This window comes from Phodopus roborovskii, unplaced genomic scaffold, assembly GCF_943737965.1.
Source record: "Phodopus roborovskii unplaced genomic scaffold, PHOROB, whole genome shotgun sequence".
Taxonomy (NCBI): domain Eukaryota; kingdom Metazoa; phylum Chordata; class Mammalia; order Rodentia; family Cricetidae; genus Phodopus; species Phodopus roborovskii.
Window position 1 is genome coordinate 21286589 of NW_026126416.1, and position 23461 is coordinate 21310049.

A 23461-nucleotide genomic window follows, 5' to 3' on the forward strand; every position below is an offset into this window, starting at 1 on the left:
ACCCATTAGGCTGTTAGAAAATTCTATCTCTGTTTCCTTTATTTAACAGGCCTTGCCATGATGGGAATGTTCTTCATGAGTCATCCAATGTGGTGGCCACCAGTCCATGTACTCTTGGAGCACTTGAAATAGGCCACTGTGACTAAAGCCTTGAATTTTAGGTTTAAATGGCCTTATATAAGTGGCAGGGACCATACTGGATAGACTTCCCCAGAACCTCATGGTTCTCCAGCTCAGAATGGAAACTACATGACCCAAATTTTATTTCTGAGCCTGGCATATAGCATATCATCTACATTGCCAATCTCAAAAATTCAGGAAAGAGGCAACACTTGGTACTTCAGCATCTTCTGGCTGGAATAGCAAGCCTCCAGTGAACCCCAGACTAGAACTCTCCCCGTGCAGGCTCATACAGGGTAAGATAGAATAATTATGCTCATAGCATAATGTATGCATTTCAGAGACGTTTTCTTTAAATGCTACCCAATAACTTCACTGTTTAGTGGCAACATGGTCTGTGAAGACACTCCTGAGGTGGAAATGTGTGGGAGGGCAAAGCCACTTTAATTCCAGGGAGTGGTGTGGCATGCAGTGGCAATACCATGCTTGACAACGGGTTCCTGTACCGACAGTATCTGGAAAGCAGGATGCTTATTGTCTTATCAGAGGAGATATCTTCAAAACAAAAATTTAAAAAGCTAAAATAATTAACACCATGCTAAAATGAAGCAATAACCTTTCCACTTTTCAAATATATGAAATGCTTCATTAATTTGCATGGCTCGCTCAGAGGCCATGCTAATCTTCTCTGTACCCTTCCAGTTTTAGTATACGTGCTGCCAAAATGAGCACTGACTTTTCTACTTTAAAACTTTCTGAGGAGCTGGTGAAATAGCTAAGATGGTTGAGGAACCCGCTTCCAGCCCGATAACCCGAGTCCAATACCTGCCACCCACACAAAGGAAGGAGAGAATCGCCTTCCCCAAGTTGTCTTTGGACCTTCTACACACATACACACACGAGTAAAGAAAAGTGTATTAAAATAAAAGATTTTTGGAAAGTCACTTACTGAAATACATGCACATCGTTACTTATGATAATTGGAAAATTAGATTGCAGACTTTTCTTACAAAGTCAAAATGTAGTGGCATATAAATGTGAAAACGCAGGGCTGGAGAGCTGGCTCAGCAGTTAAGGGCACTGGCTGCTCTTCCAGAGGACCCGAGTTTACAGGACTCACACCAGGTGGCTTACAACCATCTATAATAACTTCAGTCACAAGGGATCCAACCCTCTTCTGGCCTTTGTGGGCATCAGTTACACACACAGTACATTGACGAACCATAGGCAAAACATCCATATAGAGAAAATAAAAATAAAACGTAAAAAGGAGGAGGAGGATTCAAAGTCAGGAATACTTTAGGCTGTCTCATAAAACCAACAAAACAATCACAAACCCCAGGTCAATCAACAGGGGCTGAGGAGGAGAATGAGTTGGTGACGAGGCAGGAAAGAGAACTGGACAAGAGCGCAGATCACTCACTATGACAGCTGGAGGCAGATGGGGCCAGGTGGCCGGGGAGGACAAAGATGTTTCGTTTTTCTGAATAAAATGGGAGAAAAACAGAACCCTAGGAAACTCCCAAAACAGCTTCCTCTAGAGCTGAAAACAAGCTGTCTCAGACTGGACAGGAGGGGGCGCCAGAGCACTGCGGGAGCTCAGCCCACAGCCTGAGACCCGGCCACATCACTCAGCATCCAGGAGGGAGCGAAAGACGCCACATCTACAGAGAAATGCCTTAAAAGCAAAGCCGTCGATCCATTTCAGGAATGGTTTCTCCCTGATGAGAAAGATACTAATTCCTCATTTGGAAAAATAAGCCAAGAAAAAGCCCACCCCTCTCCTCTCCCTTTGGTTTGTGACTTCTCATATTTTATTAAATCTGTGTTTTAAAAAAAAAAATCTTTTAGAGAGAGGATGGCACTATGTAGACCTGGCTGGCCTCAGACCAATAGAGACCTACTTGCTTCTGCCTCCCCGGTGCTGGGATTAAAGCAGTGTGCCACCACACCGGCCCAAATTCTGATTTTTTTTTTTTTAAATCAACCCAATATCTGTGTAAATATTTTACAAAGAGAATCTTACAACCTTCAGCTACACACACACACACACACCCCTTCATCTCATACCCACTGCCTTCCGTGGTTTCTCAGGCATAACCACAAAGGTTTAACAGTCCGTGAGTTTCTGCCATGTGAAGTCAAGAAGGATTTGCTGACTGCTTATCATACTCCATGAAGCGAAAGTGATGACAAAGATGGGCACTGTGGTTAAGCAAAGCTAGGGCCGGAAATGATAGGTCACCTACAACATCGACAAATTCTTCTCCAATCAGAATATGTTGACTTTAAAATTAGTGTGTGTCTGTAGGGGAGGAATGATGCTGAAGGGAGGGCCACATAGGTCGATCAGGTTGGCAAAAATGAGCAAGAATGAATGCGATCAACACAAAGGGCAGGCAAGCCCCGGCAAGCAGGCGCACCTCAGTGCTCTGCTCTCTGCTCAGAGGGAAGCCGTGCTGTGCTGTACTCTCCTCTGGGTCTGGGTCTCCGCACCAAAAGCTTGGTCTCCTGATCTGCAAGTACTGACATGGGGTCTTCTTTTGGAAGAGGGGGACGATTACAAGAGACAATACATCACCCCTCGCTGTATAGCAAGTTCACGGTCAAGAAACCTTGTCTTTAAAAAGATACGCATTCTCAGGGCTGGAGGATGGCTCAGTGGTTATGAGCATTTATTGCTACAGCAAAGTTCAGTTTCCAGCACCCACATGATGGTTCACAACCATCTGTAACTCCAGTTCCAGGAGAACCAATGCCCTCGTACACTTGCCCATATTTGTACTTTCTCCTCTTGCCACAGAAAACTGGCATTTTAATCATAGAACTCACTTAATAAGCAAAAGAAAATGTACCCATTTATTTTCTTGGGTTTTTAACAAAATATTTATTTATTTTGTGTGTGAGGTCAGAGGACAGTGTTATGATGTTAATTTTCTTCTCCTATGTGGGTTCTGGGAATTGAATTCTAATTATGAGACTTAGTGGCAAGCACCTTGGCCTGCCGGAGCCATCTCCCTGACCCTCAATTTACTTTCCTAGTGCCAGACACATTTGTCAGGATACATTTGTCAGGATATGTGAAAGCTCTTTCCTTAGGGAAAAATATATGTATGTATGTATGTATGTATGTATGTATGTATGTATGTATATCAGCAAAGACAGAAGAAAAGGTAAGACCTGCTGTAGCGGTCTTGAAGTGAACTTGTAATGGTGGCCACACACCCTTGGGCGTGGTCTCAGGCAGACCAAAGAGGGAAGCTTGAGTCATGGCTTTCCTTGGCCTCTTCGTTCTGGTGTGTCAGCCGACCAGGTAGGAAGAGTAGAGAGGCAGTGTAATTTAATACAAGACTTCAGTTCCCAGACACATCCATTTCTATTATTGTGTTGCTCAGTATCAGTACCCTCAGTGTCAGAGAGATCAGCTCAGCCTCAGTACCACGGGTGTCAGATCAGCTCAGCATCATAACCCTCAGTGTCAGAGATACCAGCTCGGAATCAGTGTTAGAGACTGTGGGAGAAATCTACAGCAGCTGAGTTTTTATCCAGTTTGTGACAAGGACAAGAAGCCTTTCTAGAAGTATTGTAGCTAGTTTTTTGTCAACTTCACACGAGCCAGGGTCATTTGAGAAGAGGAAAATTCAATGAGAAAATGCCTCTATCAGATTGACCTATAGGCAAATCTTTGGGACATTTTCTTGACAAATGCCTGAAATAGGGCTTCTTTTCTTGATTAACAGTTGATGTGGGAGGGCCCAGACAACACTATGTGCATGCCACCCTTTGACAAATGGTCCTGGAAGGATTTATAAAAGACTTATAAAGAAAGAAGGCCAAGCAAGCCACGAGGGGCAAGTCAGTGGTCTACTGAGAGAGTTCCAGGACAGCCTCCAAAGCTACAGAGAAACCCTGTCTCCAAAAAAACAAAAAACAAAACGAAGAAGGAGGAGGAGGAGGAGAAGGAGAAGGAGAAGGAGAAGAAGAAGAAGAGAAGAAGAAGAAGAAAAGAAAAGAAGAAGAGGAGGAGGAGGAGATGAAATGCACCCTTTCCTCTACAGGCTAGTTTTAGTCATGGTGCTTATCACAGCAACAGGGAAGTTAACTAGGACAGAGAGCATGAGATTTCTGTGTGGTGAGAATAGGCCTGCACTCTCAGATTCCCCTGCCCTGTGACCTACTGAGATCGCAGGAGGAACAGGCTCCATAGTTAAAGGGAACTATGAAGACCTCTGTCCTAAAACTGTCACAGAGACCACGGCCTGGGGCAGTGCTCTAAGCTGCGATCTCTGTGTCTTTAATTAGAGGAGAGAAAGCCTGTCTGCCTCTCCTCCTGCTTTTTGTGTAGATCAGCACTCAGTAAGAGTTTATTTCAAGTGTATTGCCAATCAACTGATGCTGACTACTGCTGAAGTTAAAACGGTGGTGGGTGTGTGAAGTCTTATCATTAGGTCATTGGGACTGTTTGGAGCCCGATGTCCAGATTCCCAGTATGAGATGATCTTAAATGCCGGGACATCTGCAGAGCTGGACAAGGATTTGATGGTAGGCTCATGTATCTGGCAGTATAGCACTCCAAAAAGCACAGGTTGGACAGAGCAGCTGTATACACCTACTGCCCACCTTCACCCTGCCCCCAAAACACACTTGCAATGGCAGTGAGGACAGTTGGAGACTTACAGAGTCACTGTAGATGCAGGCACAGGGGAATGCCCTCATTCACATGCACACAGGAAATATATTATGCATAATTATGTAGCTCCTGAAGTCTTGCAGCTAACTGAAGTGATCCTGAGCTTGGAACACCTGTCTACTAATTGCCACGTTGATTAATGGCAGTGTCACCCTCCACAGCATCAGTTCCCTTGGCTACTCTGGGTCTAGGGTGGTTAGTCTTTTAATGAATCATACATTTTTGACAAAAGCACAGTACAAAGACAGGAAGAAAAGAAAAACAGTGACAGTAAGACCTCACTGTAACTCTGTTCAGTGGGGAAGCCATCCTGAACACTGAAGAACGTTAACATCCTACCAGATGCCAGTAGAACACTCAAGGTTAACAACCAAAAATACTGAGTCCCAACTGCTGGGAGCTGAGTCTGCCCCTACTTGAGTTATCTACACAGCCCACGAGGTGGATGAGGTGGATGAGGTGGATGTAGCTGTTGTAAAAGGTAGGGTCACAGAGGAAACAATCCCAGGCAGCTGCAGAGGGTCAGCTGCACTGAGCAGTTCCCGGGGTAGAGCACCAGTGCTGCTGGGAGCAGGCTGGACTGTGGTCCTAGAGGCCACCGTGACCATGTGACAGCTATACCCTGCCAGATGCTGCTACTCACTCATCTAACCACAGAACTGGGACATAAAGGAAAATAGGAAAGTTAGTTGTGAGCTCAGGGTAAGTTTAATTCTAAAGATTTTCTTTCTTGTTCTCTCTCTCTCTCTCTCTCTCTCTCTCTCTCTCTCTCTCTCTGTGTGTGTGTGTGTGTGTGTGTGTGGTGTGGTGTGGTTTTTGAGACAGGGTTTCTCTGTGTAGCCTTGGCTGTTCTGGGACAGCCTTTGTCGACCAGGCTGGCCTCAGGCTCACTGAGATCCGCCTGCCTCTGCCTCCTAAGTGCTGAGATCAAAGATCAAAGGTGTGTGCCACCATACCCGGTTGTCTAAGGATTTTCTTAATGACACCACATAGACAAATGTTCTCAGGAGTCACTCCGAACCAGCGGCTCTCAACCTTTCTAATGTTGTGACCCTTTAATACAGTTCTCCATGTTTAATACAGTTTTCCACCCCACCATAAGAGAACTTTGTTGCTATCTCCTAACTCCAATTTTGCTACCGTTATGAATTGTAATGTAAATATCTGATATCTAATATGCAACCCCAAGGTGGTCATGACCCAAAGATTGAGAATTGCTGCTCTACACTGTGGCTCCTATCCATCTCAATGAACTGCATAGGTTCCCTTCTTTTGTACAAACATGTACAGCCAGATCCTTCCTATTTAGTGACACTGTTTAGTTCTTCAGTAATTGTTAAAAAGCTGTCATTTTAATCACTTATAAATACTACCTTGGAAAGAGAAGACCGCCCCCAGCACTTCTCACCTCCTCTCATGAGAAGCTGATTTGCTCCTCCAGCTCTGCAAATGCCATGGAGAGTGCCACAGCTCTGTCCCTGTGCCACAGCAACTCAGAAACAAAAGCAAAAACGCCACACTTAGGTTCCTGTGTGGGGTGTTAATCTGATGTTCTAAAACAAATGTCTTCACCAGAATCATCTCCTAACAAAACTGAACTCTAAACACACACACACACACACACACACACACACACACACACACACACACACACGGTTGTCTTCTAGCTGTTCATCACACTATTTTGTCTTTGTTATTTTTATCATGAATGTGTGTTTATGGCTAGGGACATGGGGCTGGGTGTACAGGTGCCCATGGAACCAGAAGGGGCATCATCAGATCTGGAGTTGGGGTTCCAGGTTCTGACTGCCCGACATGGGGTCCTGGGCACTGACTCCAGTTCTCTGCATGAGCAGCAAGTGTTCCTAACTGCTAAGCCATCTGTCCAGCTCCATACCTTGTGTTCTGAGACAAGGTCTCCAACCAAATGTGGAGCTTGACAAGTGTGCTAAGCTGGCTGGCTGATGAGATCCAGGGGTCCTCCTGTGACCCCACCCCAGCACTGGGAGGACAAGTGTGTTTAACTGCAGCTGGCTTTTATCTGGGTACTGGGTGGGGATTGGGACTTATCTCTCATCTGCAGAACAGGCACTTCACTGAGGAAGCCCTCTCCCCTTTTAGAGATAACTAGGCTGACCTAGAACTTGTGGCAATCCTCCTGTTTCAGCCTTTCAAGTACTTTTTTTTTTTAAAGTGTTTATGGCACATTTTTTGAGAAGGTCTTTTGCTAATTCTTAGGCTTTACATTCCTGGATAAAATCTACTAAATTGCTAATATTTGACATGCAGCAACAGAGTTTTCAAGTCTGACTCTATCAATGAAATGACAGAATAATCATTTATAATAAATAATGATAATAATAATTAATAATAACAAATGAAAACATTTACTCACCAAATGCACTGAGTGAGATACATGTATGAGGAGATCCAAGACACCATCTGTCATCTTAGTGGAGAGGGTGGAGGCAGACGGGCAGCCATCGCTGCCACCACCCTGCACTTTTCCTAGCCTTGGGTTCCCCGGTTCATAACCCACTGGGTACATAGAAACAAAACTCATATATAAGGAAGGAAAACTGGTGTCTTGGCCGATCGGCACACCACCATAGGGCAAGATGGCTGAAATCATCTTTCCTGTCACTCTGTAATGATGTAGTCCTTGACCAGAAACAGGCAGGATGTCCTAGACCTGGGAGCCAGGATGGTGGCTCATGCCTATAATCCCAGCACTGCGCAGCGGGGAGGGGAGGGCAGGCAGGAGGACTGCAGCAAATTCGAAAACCCAAAAGCCCCTGGAATAACACTGTTAGGCTACTTCTACCAAAATCCCACTGCTGGGGGGGGGGGTGCTGGAGAGATGGCTCGTGGGTTAAAAGTACTGGCTGCTCATCCAGAGGACACAGGTTCAATTCCCAAACAAATCCAACACCCTCTTCTGGCCTTCCCAGACACTGCACTCACACAGTAAAATGACATCATGCTGGGAAAACACCCAAACACATAAACAACAACAACAATCCTATTGTTTGGTTTCTCTGAAGCTAAACTTGATTCCTCATAAATTTGGAGGTGGTTTGTCAACTGATGTCTTACTCATAAGGTTAGAATAGACACATACACATAAATTACAGATAATAGATATGTTTCTCAACTTCCAGTAGGGCTGTCCCCTAATTAATACACTCCCTGTGATCTGGAAACATCATACATCACAGGTGCCCACATCCACTGGACATGCTGGATCAGCAACACAGTATGCGGTGGAATATGGGTGTGTCCCAGCAGGACTGACTGGGCCCCACCACTCATTGCCACTGGCCAACACCACAGCAGACTATACACCACTCACACTGGGAAGATCCAAATTCAAACTTGAAGCATGAATTTTACAGAATGTGTGCCAGTTTTGCACCACCGCAAAGCTGAAAAACTTCAAGCAATGGGTTAAGCTGAATATCTGTGGATGAAAATAATGACTGCTTCCCAGCCACCCCAGGGAGTGGGACATGCAGAAGGGAGGGGCCAGACCATGTGCAACAGGGAGGAAGGAAGCACAAGGCAGGCATCCACATATCACAGACCACTGAAAGTTGCACTGTTCACTGCGACCAAATACCTAGCACAAGCAACCTAAGGCAGGACAGCTTTACTTTGGCTTCCTATTCTAGACAGTGCCATCCATCATGATGGGGTGGATACCTTTGTTGTTAGATATGTGGTTACACTGTGTAAAGATAGGTCACTGTGATTGGTTTAATAAAAAAGCTAAAAGGCCAAAAGCTAGGCAGGAGGTATAGCCGGGACTTCTGGACAGACAGAAAGGTGGAGTCCCCAGCTGGATGCACAGGGAGCAAGATATTCAGGAGGGAGGTAAAATCCAGGAGTCTGTTACACTCAGGAGGCAGAGACTGGCAGATCTCGGAGAGTTGGCAGCCAGCCTGGTCTACAGATTAAGTTCCAAGACAGGCTCCAAAGCTACAGAAAAATCCAGTCTCAAAAAACAAACAAACAAACAAGCCACGAGTCATGTGGCATCACATAGATGAATAGAAATGGGTTAATTTAAGTTATAAGAGCTAATGGGCCTAGCCTAAACTATAGGCTGAGCTGCTGAGCTTTTATAATTAATAGTCTGTGTCCTTTTTTTTTTTTTTTGGTGAGATGGCAACCCAAAGAAAAATCCCCCTACACTTTGGCTGAGGCAGGCCAGTCAGTGGAGGAGCTTGCAGACACAGCATATCAGGAAGCAGGGAGAGAGCTCGCGGTGCAATGGGTTCTAGTCAGGCAGGCCCCCAAATATTCCAAGCCTCCCAAAATAGTACCACCAGCTGGGCTGGACCAAGTGTTAAAACAGGAACCTGTGGGTGACATTTCACATAGAAACCATAACAAGCGTCTCTCATGTAAGAGTTTAGTGGTGCGAGAGCTGAGTGTCATCTCTTACCCACTGCGTTCAACTCCCCCCACCCCCACACAAATGCCTAAGAACACTAGGTAAAAGCGATAAAGCCCTTAAAGCAGTGGTTCTCAGCCTTCCTAATGTGGTCCTTTCCTACAGCTCCTCATGTTGTGGTGACCCCCAACCATAAAATTATTTTTGTTGCTACTTCGGAACTCACTTAAAGCGTAGTCGTCGTCGTCCCCCATCCCCACCCCACCCCCCGCCCCGAGCCAACCCAGGCTCAAAACTATGTGGACAGCAACCACAAGAGGGCAGTGGAGTCAAACACACTGACACGTTCAAGGCAGCAGCTTAGATGTTATTGAATAAAACCTGGGAATACTTTTAGCCAATTCCACCCCAAACTGGTCCCCAAAATGAGAAGTGGCTTTGCTCAGTACATAACTTCTTCAACTTTGTACTCACCAAGTGCTTTACTTAAATTCTCTAATCACCACTCTCCGAAACAATCTCTGTGAAGCCCTGGCTTGGTTGCTTACGTTTGTAATCCTAGCACATGGGAGGAGGAGGCAGGGGTCATGAGTTTGAAGGCAGCTTGAGCTACATGGCAAGACCATGTCTCAAAAACTAAAATGTTAGAAAATAGTGATAAAGAGAGTTCTTGGGGAACCAACTGTATGACATGCTGGAAGAAATGGATAAATTGGCTTTTCAGCATTTCCTTATAGCGCTGTTACTCCACAGTATTGTTTTATAAACAGGAAAAGACCCAAAGGGCTAGAATGTGATAGAAATGGTTATCTTAGGGAAAACATGAAACAGCTCAGCAGTAGAAGTGCTTGTCATGAAAAACAAAGACTCGTTCAGAAAATGATGCTTAGAGGATTTAAGTTAAGCACGGAGTGAGCACAAAGTGAAGGGTTATAAACAAGTGAGTCTGATCCTTGCATCCCACATAGGAAGGTGAGAACGTTTCAATTTTATTTATTTATTTCTGAGACAGGGTCTAACAATTTACACCAGGCTGGCCTTGAAATCAGAGATCCATCTGTCTCTGATTCCCACATGCTCACACATGGCTACCCCAAGGGTTTTAAGCAGACCTATGAAAGCCCCAAATGCTGGAGAGGACAGCTGTGAGTTGGGAAAGCAGGCAAGTGTCTGTCCTGTAGGACAGCAAGCCAGTCAAGAGCTTGTTCATATACAGCAACCTGACTGCCTAGGATGGGCAGGTACATTTGAGAAAACAATGCCTGGAACATTATCCATGACTCACAGAATAGGAAAAAAGCCTCAGGAATAGACATAGTGCCAACTTGTTGAGAGTAAGTTCTCTGGATGCCAAGCATATAGAATCTAGTATGATCCAATGGGGGGGGGTGCAATGTAAAATGTGGGATGGATGGATCCATCTTTACCATATACAGGAACTTAAGTTGTAGAAAAAGTATGGTATAGTGAAATGGGGGTGGCGGTGGTGTCTTCTCAAAGTCTGCCTTTTACAGAGAGACTGAGACATGGGACCCTCTTGTAGAAAACGGAACTATATAAAAGCATATCTTGCATACATGCAAGAATTGTCTTGGTTTGAGTATTTTGCCCTTGGAGTATTGTGCCCATGTCTGTTACTTTTTAACTTTATAACTGCAAGCAGCTGCCAGCTGACACGGTGCTGTAAGAGCAGGATGTGTCTGACTCACATTTAGTGCAAACGTGCTGAACTCTGTGTCTAGAATAAGAGTGTGTAGGGGGTGGGAAAGCATAAAGGGAACAATGGGGACTTCTATAATGATTATGATGTGTTTCTTAAAATATGATTTCTTTTTATACTTTGGTAAATCTTTATTCAAAAGGCAAAGTTACTGCCCTGGCTAGTTTTATGTCAACTTGATACAAGCTAAAGTTATCTGAAAGGAAGCAATCTCAATTAAGAAAATGCTTCCATGATGGCTATATGCCATCATCTTGATTAGTTATTGATGGGGCAATGCCCAGCCCACTGTTGATGGTGCCAAAAAATATGATGTATTTTTTAAAAGTCAAAAATAGGAGCCAATAATAAAGCTGCTCATGTAAGCCTGGTAGAAAAAAAAATACCTCTGTTTAAGTATAAATAAAGACAGCTCAAGCTACTTGGGGTCACTTGAGCACAATCCACCCAGTGGTCAGAATTTTTCCTTGCATTGATGGCCTTCCCTACGTCAGAACCTAACCCCAAGCCAAGCCTGGGCCCTAGCATTCAACGTTGCCTGCTTAAGGAACCTGATGGGTCTAATAAAAAGCTAGGCAGAAGCTAGCCATTAGGTAGGCAGAAGGACAGGCAGGGCAGGAGGGCAAAGAGAATAAGTAGGAGTAGGAGTCTAGGCTGGAGAGGAGAGCAGAGATGGAGGGAGGTTCCCTGGGGCCAGTCAGTCAGCCTGGCAGCCGCCAGGCAGACAAGAAGAAAGCAGAGAAAGTAGGACACAGGAATGAAAGAAAGGTAAAAGGCCCCCAGGCAAAATGTAGATGATGATGAGAAAGAGGTTAAATTAAGTTATAGGGGCTAACAAGAAATGAGCCTAAGCTAAGGCCCCGAACATTCATAACTAATACGTCTCCGTGTCATGATTTGAGAGCTGGTTGGTGGCCCAAAATTAAGCCTGCTACAGTCCTTCAACTCACTATATAGTTCAGGCTAGTCTCAAAACCATCATCAACCTGCCTCAGCTTCCCAAGCGTTGGGGTTACACGGGTTCACCACCATTCCAACCTCAAGTATTCTCTTTTCAAGGAAAAAGGCAAATGTGAGTTCATAGAGAGGGAAGTTTGGACTAGTCACCTTCTAAATACAGTTTAAATAAAGCTGCAGGGCCTGTGTAAAAGGCTTTTAACTTTTACACTTTTAACTTATGGACTTTGTCATCCACCCTCACAGATAAAATCACAAATTGATGAACAAGACACTACAACCAAACCAATACATTGTATCCTTAAACCTTAAAAAAAAAAAAAAAAAAAAAAAACAACTCTAGTTTTACGTGTACAGGTGTTTTATCAACATACCTCGGTGCACCAAGTGCATGCAGCACCCACAAAAACAGAAGAGGATGTGGGATCCCCCAGAACTGGAGTTATAGACAATTGCAAGCCACCATGTGGGTGCTGGGAATGAAACCCAAGTCCTCAGAGCAGCCAGTGCTCTTAACTACTGAGCCATCTCTCCAATCCTTCTTTCTTTTCTTAACAAGTTTCATTTATTCAGTCCAGCCTTAGTGGAGAACCTCCTAAGTACCTGGTGCTGCCTGAGCATCTACTCACGGGTCAAGGCCTAAGTTGGCAGACAGAAGCTGCAGACACTGTGTGGCAACTGCCAGTCTGGCATGGGAAACCCAGAAGTGAATACAAAAAGCTCCAAGAAGCTGGATTCCGTAACGTGTCATCAGCTGTGTTCAGAAGCTCCAGGAAGGACGACAGCTCAGTGGTGACATTTGCCTAAAATACAAAGGCCTGGGCTGGAACCCAGGCACCAAAGAGCAACCTCAAAGAACAAAGTGCTAATAGTTCTGGTTGCAGGTAAGAAAATGTCTTCTGGGTAAAATAAGGGTTTCACTCCTTCCAGCCAACAGCTATAATCCAAGTTTTTGATTGTTTCCTGGTTTTGACCTAAGACAGTGGTTCCTGTCTAATGTGACATGGAACTGGGAAAGCAATGTCTTCTCCAAAGCTGGTCCACAGAGCACGGCTGGGAAGGAGTGTGTGTGTGTGTGTGTGTGTGTGTGTGTGTGTGTGTGTGTGAGTGTGTGTGTCTGTGTGTGAGAGAGTGTCTGTATGTGTGTGTGTGAGAGAGAGAGTCTATGTGTGTGAATGTGTGTGAGGTGTGTGAGTGTGTGTGTGAGAGAGAAAGTGTGTGTGTCTTTGTGTGAATGTGTGTGTGAATGTGTGTGTGTGTGTCTGTCTGTGTGTCTCTGCATCTCTGAGTGTGAGATAGTATGTCTGTGTGTGTGTATGTGTGTGTGAGAGACAGAGGGGGCTTGTGTGTGTGTGAATTAGTGTGTGAGAGTGTTGTGAGTGTGTGTGTGAGAGAAAGTGTGTCTGTGTGTGTGAGTGTGTGAATGTGTGTGTGTGTCTGTGTGTTTCTGCGTCTGTGTGTGAGAGTGTGTCTGTGTGTGTGTGAGAGAGAGATAGAGTGGGGGCTTGTGTGTGTGTGTTAGTGTGAGAGTGTTGTGTGTGTGAGAGAAAGAGAAAGTGTGTGTGTCTGTGTGTGTGAGTGTGTGTGTGTGAATGTGTGTGTGAATGTGTGTGAGTGTGTGTGTCTCAAGTGAGGCAGGAGGCATGGTTGGCCCCTGAGAAGTACTGCTACTGGAGGGCAGTTAGTAGAAGGAGCTGGGAACAGGAAGCTGTGAAGTCCTTAAGGCTTAGCACTTCACTGCCCTTCCTCAGGACTCATGTTTCTGTTTCCTTTAAGTCCTGCCTTTGAGATCTGGCCTGACCTGTATTGGAGTCTCAGCTTTCCAGCACTGTTTAAACAAAATCTCAATACCAGCCTCTCCAAGACTGTTTCCTCAGGGTGATACGGAAGTCAGACCAGTACTTACTTCTTTGGGGGGAGGTTCTAAGAATCAAAAGGAACAAGACTCTAGGGTGCACAGTGCTAGAGCTCTTGACTAACATAACTGGAAACCCTAGGTTTGCAGCAAAAGCAACAACAAAAACCACACACACACATACACACACACACACACACACACACACACAAACACCTATGACACAGCACCTACAGAGTGAGTAGGTGTGCAATAAGGGATAGGCGTTCACTGGCTTCCCTTACTGCCTGCTGTGAAATTAGGCTTGGTATCAGCCAACTACATCAGTCAAGTCTTTCCTGCACTGTAGGAAGGCAGAGCTGAACCAGTCCTGGATGTAAGCTCCCTTGCAGAGGTCAGTGAGGAAAGCTGCGTGTCTGCAGGCAGCCACTCTGCCCACTGGCTCTGCATCTAAGCGCCCTGCAGCTCTGTCTGGTGTCAGGAGCCCCACTTGGTTTTCAGATCTGCTGAGATTTCCTTTATAGACTGTTAGTCCTCACAGATGGCATTGAAATTCACAAGTGAAGAGCAGAGGAGGACATTACAGATGGCAGCATCATCCCCCAGCTTTTCAAGAATCATTAAAATCATCACCACCTCCAATGAATAAGTAACATGAGCTGCCATTCGGAACTCTAAAATACAAAGCATTTATCTATCTATCTATCTATCTATCTATCTATCTATCTATTTATAGGCAGGACCTTACTGGGTAGCCTTGGGTGGCTTGAAGTTACTTTGTAGACTAGGCTGAACTTGAACTCACAGAGATCTGCCTGCCTCTTTTGGGATTAAAGGTATGCACCACCATGCTTGGCTTTAAGTGTATTTTAAAAGGGACAAGGAACTGACAGGTAAGGTCATCTGTAAGAAGGTCAACCAGGAAATAGTTTCCAGGATGCTAGTGACTTCAGGAGGTTTTACATACTGAGATTTAGCTTTCCCAGTGTGGGAATCAGATTAGGTGGGGCAGATGGTCTTCAGACTCCTCTTGCCTGAAGGCTTGCCTGAGGACCCACAGTATAAATAAGCTAAGAGAAGCATGCAAAGATTGGAGGCTAGGATACTATCCCTCCCAAGCCTCAGCCTGTAGTTCCCAAAGAAATGCACAGCACGCTTGAAAACCAGCAGCCCTGGAACCCCAGCACTCGGGAGGCCTAAGGCAGGAAGATCTGAGTTTGAGGTCAGTCTGGTCTGTGTAGTGAGACTGTAGCTCATAAATGCAGAAATACGGGAAGAAGGGAGGGAGGAGAGAGGGAGGAGTGGAGCAGAGGGCAGCAGTCCAGGAGCCCCCACCGCTCTGCAATCCACTGCCCTCAATCACACACACTCCCAGATAGAAACCACAGCTGCCTTCCACCAGTAGAGGGCAGAGTTCAAAACCCTGTTACCGAACTGAACCTTCCTTGTAGTTGGCTGAACAGGCAAGGAAGGAATGGGGGTGGGAGGGGGAAGACAGGTGGGGGCCACGAGGGATCCAAAGCTGGAATGCACTGCCATGCAAACAAAACAAAACAAAAACCAAATCTTCAAATAAAAGCCATCAAGGCATGTGATAGAAAACCCATTTTGTTTCCAGTCATGTCTCAGAGAATCCATTCATGATCACTACCTTATTCTTCCCTTTCTTTCTGCACCCTGGAGGTGGGGGGAGGATGGGAAGGGGAGAAGTGTCATTAGCCAGTAGGTTAGATATTGCTTATATCTTCGTCAAAATGATTCTTTGACATCATTTGCATATCTACCATACAACCTGACTCTTAAAAGAGAAAGTGACATGGGAATGTGTGTGTGTGTGTGTGTGTGTACGTGTGTGTGCGTGTACACTAGTGCTCCCACATACTCACACTTAGCCATGCATGCACATGTGTAGGCCAAAGGCTGACATCTGGTGTTTTCCTTAATTGCTCTCGACCTAAGTTTTTCAAGTTTATTTTATGTTTCACTGTATGTGACGGGGAGGGCATCCGGTTCTTTCATATAAGAGCAAGTACACACAGCACTGGACAAGGGTGTCAGAACCCTTGGACCTGGGATGACTGTGGATAAGAGCAGCCTGACATGAATGCTGGGAATAGAACTTGAGAGTATGCTGACCCCTCTCTCCTGTCCCTCCCACTTTATCTTTTATCTGAACCTGGGGCTCACAACCATGGCTACTCTGGCTGACAAGTAAGGCCCCAGGATCTGCCTGTCTTGGTCCCCCTCAGCTACCACACCCGGTTTTCTACATGGGTGCTGTGCCTTCAAGCACGCTCAGCAAGTGCTTTCCCACTGAACCACCTCCCCAGCCCCAAATCCAGCAGTTCACCATTATGTAACTTCTATGATGTACTGGCTGTAAGGGCTTTTGGTTGTTTCATTATGGGAATGGAGTTTTATAGAATTACAAAGCAATACCATATGAATTATAAACAGGATAAAGCATATTTACCTATTCTTAAATATCAAATTATCTGGCTACCTTTGAAGACAGGGATGTTGACAGACTCACCCCACCACCACCAAAAAGAAAAAAAGAACCCAAGGGACATTAAAGCACTGTTAAAGTTTACAGCCACCTGCCAGCAAGGCCTTTAATCATCAAAGACTTATTGTGCTTAACACTCAGGCTTGCTGTCTGCAATCCAGTTCCCAGCACTGTTCTCAGACAAAAGTTCTAGTCTGAGGAAAGTGCCAAGATTTCCTCCACCCATCTTGCCACGTCTAAACAACTGCAGAAAAAAACCCTGGTCTGTGTTAGAATGCACTGATGGTATCTGCAGGACAAAGGTTCTGTGGGCCCTGGGAAGATATGCTAAGGGCCTACCTGGTTAGCAAGCCACAACAGAACAGAGGACTGTGCCCTAAGAAACCTTGTGACCTTGCTTTGACATATTTAATGAAGACAACTCATCACTCAATATGGCTCTTTGCTCCTGCATATTGTGTTTCCCTTTAATTCTGCAGCCAGGACAGCAAGTATCTAACAGGCAAGGAGTTTGCGTCCATTGCCACATCTAAAGTCGGGAGATGGGTGGGTCCCATTTAACAGCCCATGGAGTGAACTGGAGTTGATCAAGGAGGGAGACCATCTGAAGAGGGAATCAGGCAGCTAAAGCTCTAAGGTTTGGATCAGCCTAAAAACAGGAGTCCAGGACCATAATAAGACGAGTAGTCCCAGAGGTCTGTGTTCCTGGGCTGTTCAGACTTGCACTGCCGCTGTATTGGGAGTTTTGAACAAATAACCAAACTACCAGATTACAGGAGAGCTTGGGCTGCTGCCAGAGAAGAGGAAGGATAATCTCAGAGACAGTCACACACTAGGATGGAAATGTGTCCCAGGAAGACCTTGGCAGCAATGAGTCTCTGCCTTATCTACCGGGACAGGAGTGGGGAGGAGTTTCATGACCCTGTGCCTGTGTGAGGCAATGGTTGTTTATTTCAGCAGCACTTCCTGAGAAGGGGTTAACTGGTAACCTCAGGACAGAAACAAGGCTATTAAGGCAGATGACAGCCCAGCCTATCCTGCCTTTGTAGACCAGACTGGAACAAAAGAAACCTTTGAGATTTTTCTGGCTTACTCTTGGGATTCTTAGTTTCTTGGAGAGCGCTCTACAGACTCTCACCTCTAACAGCCTCCTCCAGGGCATGAACAGTGGTGTGCGATTAGACGCATCCGGTGAGGGCAAGAAGGCTCCATCAGCTTGGCTCCTAGACATGACTATGGGCATTTGTGCCAGAGTTGGCTTTATCCTGTGGGTAGATGGGGTGGTGGCCATGTACCCAAGGAAGAGGAACAATCAAGAGATGAAGAGGTGGAAAGGACAGGATCTTGGCTCTGTGGGTTCCTGTACCAGGTGGGTTTGGAGAAGCCTCCACTGTGTGCGGGCTCAGGACACCTGGAGTTCTGGAGAAATTTAAGATCTGATTCATGTAAATGGCATAGAAGATCAATTCATGTTCTTCCATCAGAATGAAGACCCGCATGCACCATTGGTAATCTGTTAGCTCAGGATTTAGCAGCAGACACATTAGATAGGAAAGCTGTGGTCCAGGATCAGGGATGTCTACATGGCCTTAGTTTATTTGTGGACCATCACAACCCCCATCATCTAGCAGCTTTGCTTCTCCTTGATGTTTAGCAGAATTTGGTGTGAAAAGAGAAAGGGCAGACAGAAACTAGAACTACAGCTCCAGAGGAAACACAGCTTCCAGCCTCTGACATCGCTGAATACACTTCTGTGCTTCAGTGTGGACTTCAGTATGAAATGAATTCATGTCAAAGGAGAGTGCAGATTTTCTGGGACTATAAACAAATCAGTGGTTTTGCACACAGATGGTTTTGATGATGGGTCTCAGAGAACTCTATAGAAAGAAGCTTTGTCTAAAATTAAGTTATTAGCTTTACTTTTCAAATGGCTGTTCAAAGATGTGTAGTGCCAATCATCTATGTAGGTTTGAAAGCAGAAGCTTCACCATCAACCAGGGTCATGACCGATTGGCAGATTGTGAAACATGAAGTGGCAGAGGTGCCGGTCCCATTGCAAGGTGTTCCTGTGATGTTCCAGGCTAGCCTGTGCTATGACTGAGACCTCATCTCAAATGAATGAGCAAACAAAACAGAACAGGAACCCTGAAGCCAGTCTTCTCTGGCCTACCATTCCTCCAGTGGTTAGAACTGTGACCCCACCGTGGGTAAGTCCCCCGTGCTCTGCCTATCTCATGGCTGGGCTTCAATGATGCCCACTGGCTTACCGGTTGCAGGTGTCTGCCCCTGCCTGAAGGACACCCTACTCCATCACTGTATACTCTACTCGTATTTTGCCAACTCATGCCTGGATTTCAGCTAGCGATGCTGACAGAGGGTGAATTTGATGGAATTCTAATATACCTTTCTTAATTTTCTGGCATTGGATTGAACTTGGGGCCTTGAGCATGGCAGGCAAGTGCTGTACCACTGAGCCTCAGCTCATGACCAGACTCATAGTCAGCTCCTGGATTCTATCTAACTCAATAGCTACTAAGTTCACTCTCAAAACTCCACCCCACCATACCCTGCCAGCTCTTCATGCTCACTGCTTGGAGCTAAGCACAAGCCACCTAAACAGAGCCAAGCATTCTTTCCTAAGTATGTGCGGGTGTCATAGGCCACTGCAGAGCTACCCCAATGACTGTCCAGTTGGAATACTCCTCAGAAGAGGAAGTTCTCAACCATACAGAACACACAAACCAACATCTGGTTGGTTTAGGAACTGGAGGTGTTAAGAATCTGGGCTACAACAGCAGCTGTGGGGACAGCACTGGAGATCAAAGCGAAGGCAAGCTTTGTCTAATGGTCCAGAATTGTCAGAGCAGGGTGAAACTGTTGTCAGGGATCTGCTGAAGGGCTACCAGGTGAAAAGTCACAACTACCACTACCTACAAACAGACATGTGGATATATTAAAACAAACAAACAAACAAAAAACCAAACAGGCTCTTGCACAGGAAGTACAGGAGGCTAAGCATGGTAGCATGTGCTTATAATACCAGCACTCAGAGGAAGATTGAGAAGGACCAAGAGTTCAAGCTTAGCCTCCTTCCCATAGCAAGCTCAAGCCTAGCCTTTACTACACGAGACTCCACGGTGGCACACACTTTTAATACCAGTACTTAGAAGGCAGAGACAGGTGGGTCTCTGTGAGTTCAAGGTTAGTCTAAGTCAGCCTGGTCTACCTAGCAAGTTCAGGCCACCAACTAGCATATTTAAACTTTGAATCCAGGTTTGTTGACTATAGATTGGATAATTAATAGATTGGATAATTAAGGGGCAAGAGATGGGCTTTCCAGCTCAATAATTACCATTAGCCTTAAATTATCAACCTCTGCAATCTAATCAGAACTTATAAAAAGTTTCTCATTTAAGTCCAGAGACCAGGGGCTGGTAAAATGGCTCAGAAGGTAAATCTGATGACCTGAGCTCAATTCCTAGCACCCACATAGTGGAAGGAGGAGAGAACTGATTCCTGCCAGTTGTCCTCATGTGTACATGTGCGCCACCAAAAGCACACAGTAGTCCTCACTGCTGCCTCTATCATCCTCATTCTCATAGCACACAGTAGCCCACACTGCTGTCTCTATCATCCTCAGCACCCTCAGCTCATAGTAATCTGCACTGCTGTCTCTATCATCCTCAGCACCCTCAGCTCACAGTAATCTGCACTGCTGTCTCTATCATCCTCAGCACCCACACCTCACAGTAGTCTGCACTGCTGTCTCTATCATCCTCAGCACCCACACCTCACAGTAGTCTGCACTGCTGTCTCTATCATCCTCATCACCCACAGCTCACAGTAATCTGCACTGCTGTCTCTATCCTCAGCACCCACAGCTCACAGTAGTCTGCACTGCTGTCTCTATCATCCTCAGCACCCACAGCTCACAGTAGTCTGCACTGCTGTCTCTATCATCCTCATCACCCACAGCACACAGTAGTCTGCACTGCTGTTCTCTGCAGTCTTTAAAAGAACAAAGCACATTCTACCCTCCCTGTCAAATCAAGTGTTCCTCTTGCCACTGAGCACATCTGAGCAGAGAGATCAGGCAGGGGCCCCGGAAGGAATAACAAAGACCTGCATCCCTTTCTGGTCCTCATTGTCTAGATACACTGTGTTTGAATCACCCCACACTCTGAGATCCCTGAGGCCTGGGTCCTCACCTCTGCACCCCCCAGTTTCTATACACCACCCTGTTATTCTGGAAGGCTTCTTTGAAGCCCTTCTCCGCTGCATTTCCAGGTAAGGCGTTTTTCTAGGTAAGGTAAAAACTTACTCCTCCTAGGTGGAGAAGCGGAACTGGCATATGCCTGTGTCTCTGCCATCTGTTGTATTCTTTAAGTTAGTTTGATTCAACTCTTTATTACCTGGATCAGCAGTCGAAGAACAAGGGAAAGAATGGGATTCCAGAGAACTCAGAGACTTGCTGCTGGCTCCCTGGCTGGCTCCCAGGGATGCTTCCTGACCTCTGATGTCACATGCTGTCGGTAGGTCCAAGGTACAGCTCTCCACTGACTCGATGCTGGATGTGTCTGCCTGAGATTCCATAGGCCTGCAAGGGAAAGCAAAACAGTTCCACGTCAAAGGCTCTGCATAGCAGGAGCTGCCCTAGATTACAGCCTGAGGAGTCCAGAAGACTAGCCACTCCCTTCCCCTAAGGCATAGTATTTCTTCTCCTTTGACCCAGTGTTTGAGTACCAAGTTCCTTTAACTGTGAGACAAGATAGACTTTTACTGAGAAAAATCAATCCTAATGTCAGCCAGGAGCTAGGCATGATAGCAAACATCTGGAATGCCAAAACTCAGTGGGCTGACATAGAATTACAAGTTTGAGAGCAGCCTGGGCTAAACAGAAAGAATGTCTCATAGCAACAACAGTAACATATATTATAAATGTATGTTATGTATTTCAGTTGGGAAAAGAGGCTGAGTGTTAGGACATGGGACTTCTGACCACCAGAGAACTGCTGAGGTATTGTGTTGAACAAGGACTCAACAGCAATGAGAATATCAAGGGTTTTAGTTTTTAGGTTTTTTTGGGGGGGGCTTCTGGGTTTTTAGTTGTTTAATTTCTTTCTATTTTTTTTTTTTTTAACAAAATCTCACAGCCCAGCCTGCCCTGACACTCACTATGTATTGCAGAATGGCCTGGAAACAATCCTCCTGCCTCAGCCTCCCAAGTACTGAGACTACAGGTCTGAATTACAACAGCTGCAAAGAACTTGATGAGAAGGGAAAATGTCTAGGGCACAACAGTGGTGAACAAATTTCAGATGACAGAAGTACTCGATGCAGGTTTTATAAAATGAAATACTAAATATGTCTGAAATACAGAGACCAGTTGGGAGCAAGAACACATCCCAAGTTACTCTCTAGTTATTTATCTGGTAGTGAGAATCAAATGACATATATTCCCTGCATAGCCTGCACCGGTCCTTCCTTCATAGAGCTCAGAATCTGGAGCAGTCTGAACATAAACCCATTATGTCAACTCTGAATTCAGACACGGAAGACTAGAAAGTGGGGTGGACTCAATGAAGAGCTGGTGGGAAGGCATGGCCAGGGCCAATATCCATGGACTCAAAGAGAGCCAGCCTGATGGAAAGAGGCCAGGGGTGGGACCCTCAGGCTGTGACAGCTATGAAAGGCTATGATGAAACCTGTTACTTTGTATACTAACATTTTTTTTTAAGTTTTTGCTTGTTTAAGAAAAAGAATAGAAAAATAACCAGCTTAAGTCAGGCCTGGTGGCTCAGGCATATAATCCAAACTACTTGAGAGACTAAATCAAGACTGCCAGCCTGAACAACTTAGAGAAGTCCCTACCTCAAAATAAAATAAAACCCAGGGCTTGGGAGGAGGCAGAAGAAGAAGAAGGAGGTTAGACCCACTAGCATCAGGGGTATTAGGAGTTTAAAATGAGCATGAAGGATCACTTATGCTAAGTGTGGTTGCTCATTCCAATAATCCCAGCACTCAGGAGGCTGGGGGCTGCTGCAAATTTCAGCCAGCCTTAGCTACAGTCTAAGACTCTATCTCAAAAATCAGACAAACAAACCACCACCAACATAGCATAATTTGTACACTGAGGAACCAGCCTCATGGTCTTGATTAGATAGCCACAGAGCTCTCTTGCCCAGATATCAACTCCAAGGACAGGAAGAAGCTAGCCTCTGTCAGCATCTTGGATACAGAAACTCTGTAGATGAGCTATGAACTCCTCAGAAGTAGTTTGCTGCATGAAGCACTGGAAAAAGTTCTTGTTTAAAATCTGGGTCAGTAGGTAAGAGCATTGGCTGCACAGAGGACCTGGGTTCAATTTCCAGGACCCACGTGGTGACTTACAAAACTGAAACCATTTGTGACACCAGTTCCAGGGGATCCAACACCTACCTCTGGACTCTGAGGGCAGTGCATGAATGTGGTCCACAGACACACATACAGGCATCACATAAAAATAAATTTAAAATATTCACAAAAAAATTAGTTGGGGGAGGGCCTAGGCCCTGCCCCAAATGATGTGACAGACTTTGATGATCCCTCACTAGAGGTATCACCCTCCCTAGGGAGTGCATGGGGTGTGGGATAGGGGAGATGTTGAAGGGACATGGGAGGATGGGAGGAAGAGGGTACTGGGATTGGTATGTAAAATAACATTGTTTTTCACTTAAATAAAAAGTTATTTAAAATTTAATAATAATAAAATTAAAAAATAAGAAAACCCTAGTGTTTTTTCCTTCCGGGGTCTTGAACCTGTGGGGTACTGGATTCTCTACACGAAGTTCCTTGCAACAAATACACCCATTCCTGCACACCTCTCTCATGAGTTGCCCATAGCAATCAACTTTATATTACCCAGTATCCAATTCTAGGTTGTCACAAGCTACCATGAACCATCCCAGAGGTTCTGTATGCACAGTTGGGCTGACAGGACTGGAGCCTGCTCAGTACTGGCCACAGGCAACCCCATGAGCAACAGACACTCACACCCCACAGTAGTCTAAGTAACAGAGAAGGGCTGTATAAGATAGGCCAAGGTCTTATGAGTCAAACAACACAGTTAAAGCTAGGCAGTGGTGGCGAATGCCTTTAATCCCAGCATTCAGGAGGCAGAGGCAAGTGGATCTCTGTGAGTTTGAGGCCAGCCTGGACAGTTAGTTCCAGGACAG

The 23461-nt window shown here is 45.5% G+C and overlaps 1 protein-coding gene and 1 non-coding gene across 2 annotated transcripts in view; both read right to left on the bottom strand.

The window, feature by feature from the left end:
• The window catches only part of Shld1 (shieldin complex subunit 1), a 60434-nt gene that overhangs the window by 31186 nt on the left and 5787 nt on the right, over window positions 1-23461 (bottom strand). Inside the window, exon 2 of the mRNA XM_051183323.1 lies at window positions 20660-20844. Coding sequence (XP_051039280.1) covers window positions 20660-20840 — 181 coding nt within the window. The 5' untranslated portion in view covers window positions 20841-20844. The remainder of the gene's footprint in view (window positions 1-20659; window positions 20845-23461) is intronic.
• Window positions 750-852, bottom strand: LOC127221672 (U6 spliceosomal RNA). Its single transcript, XR_007834468.1, has one exon. It is a non-coding gene; the product is annotated as a U6 spliceosomal RNA (small nuclear RNA).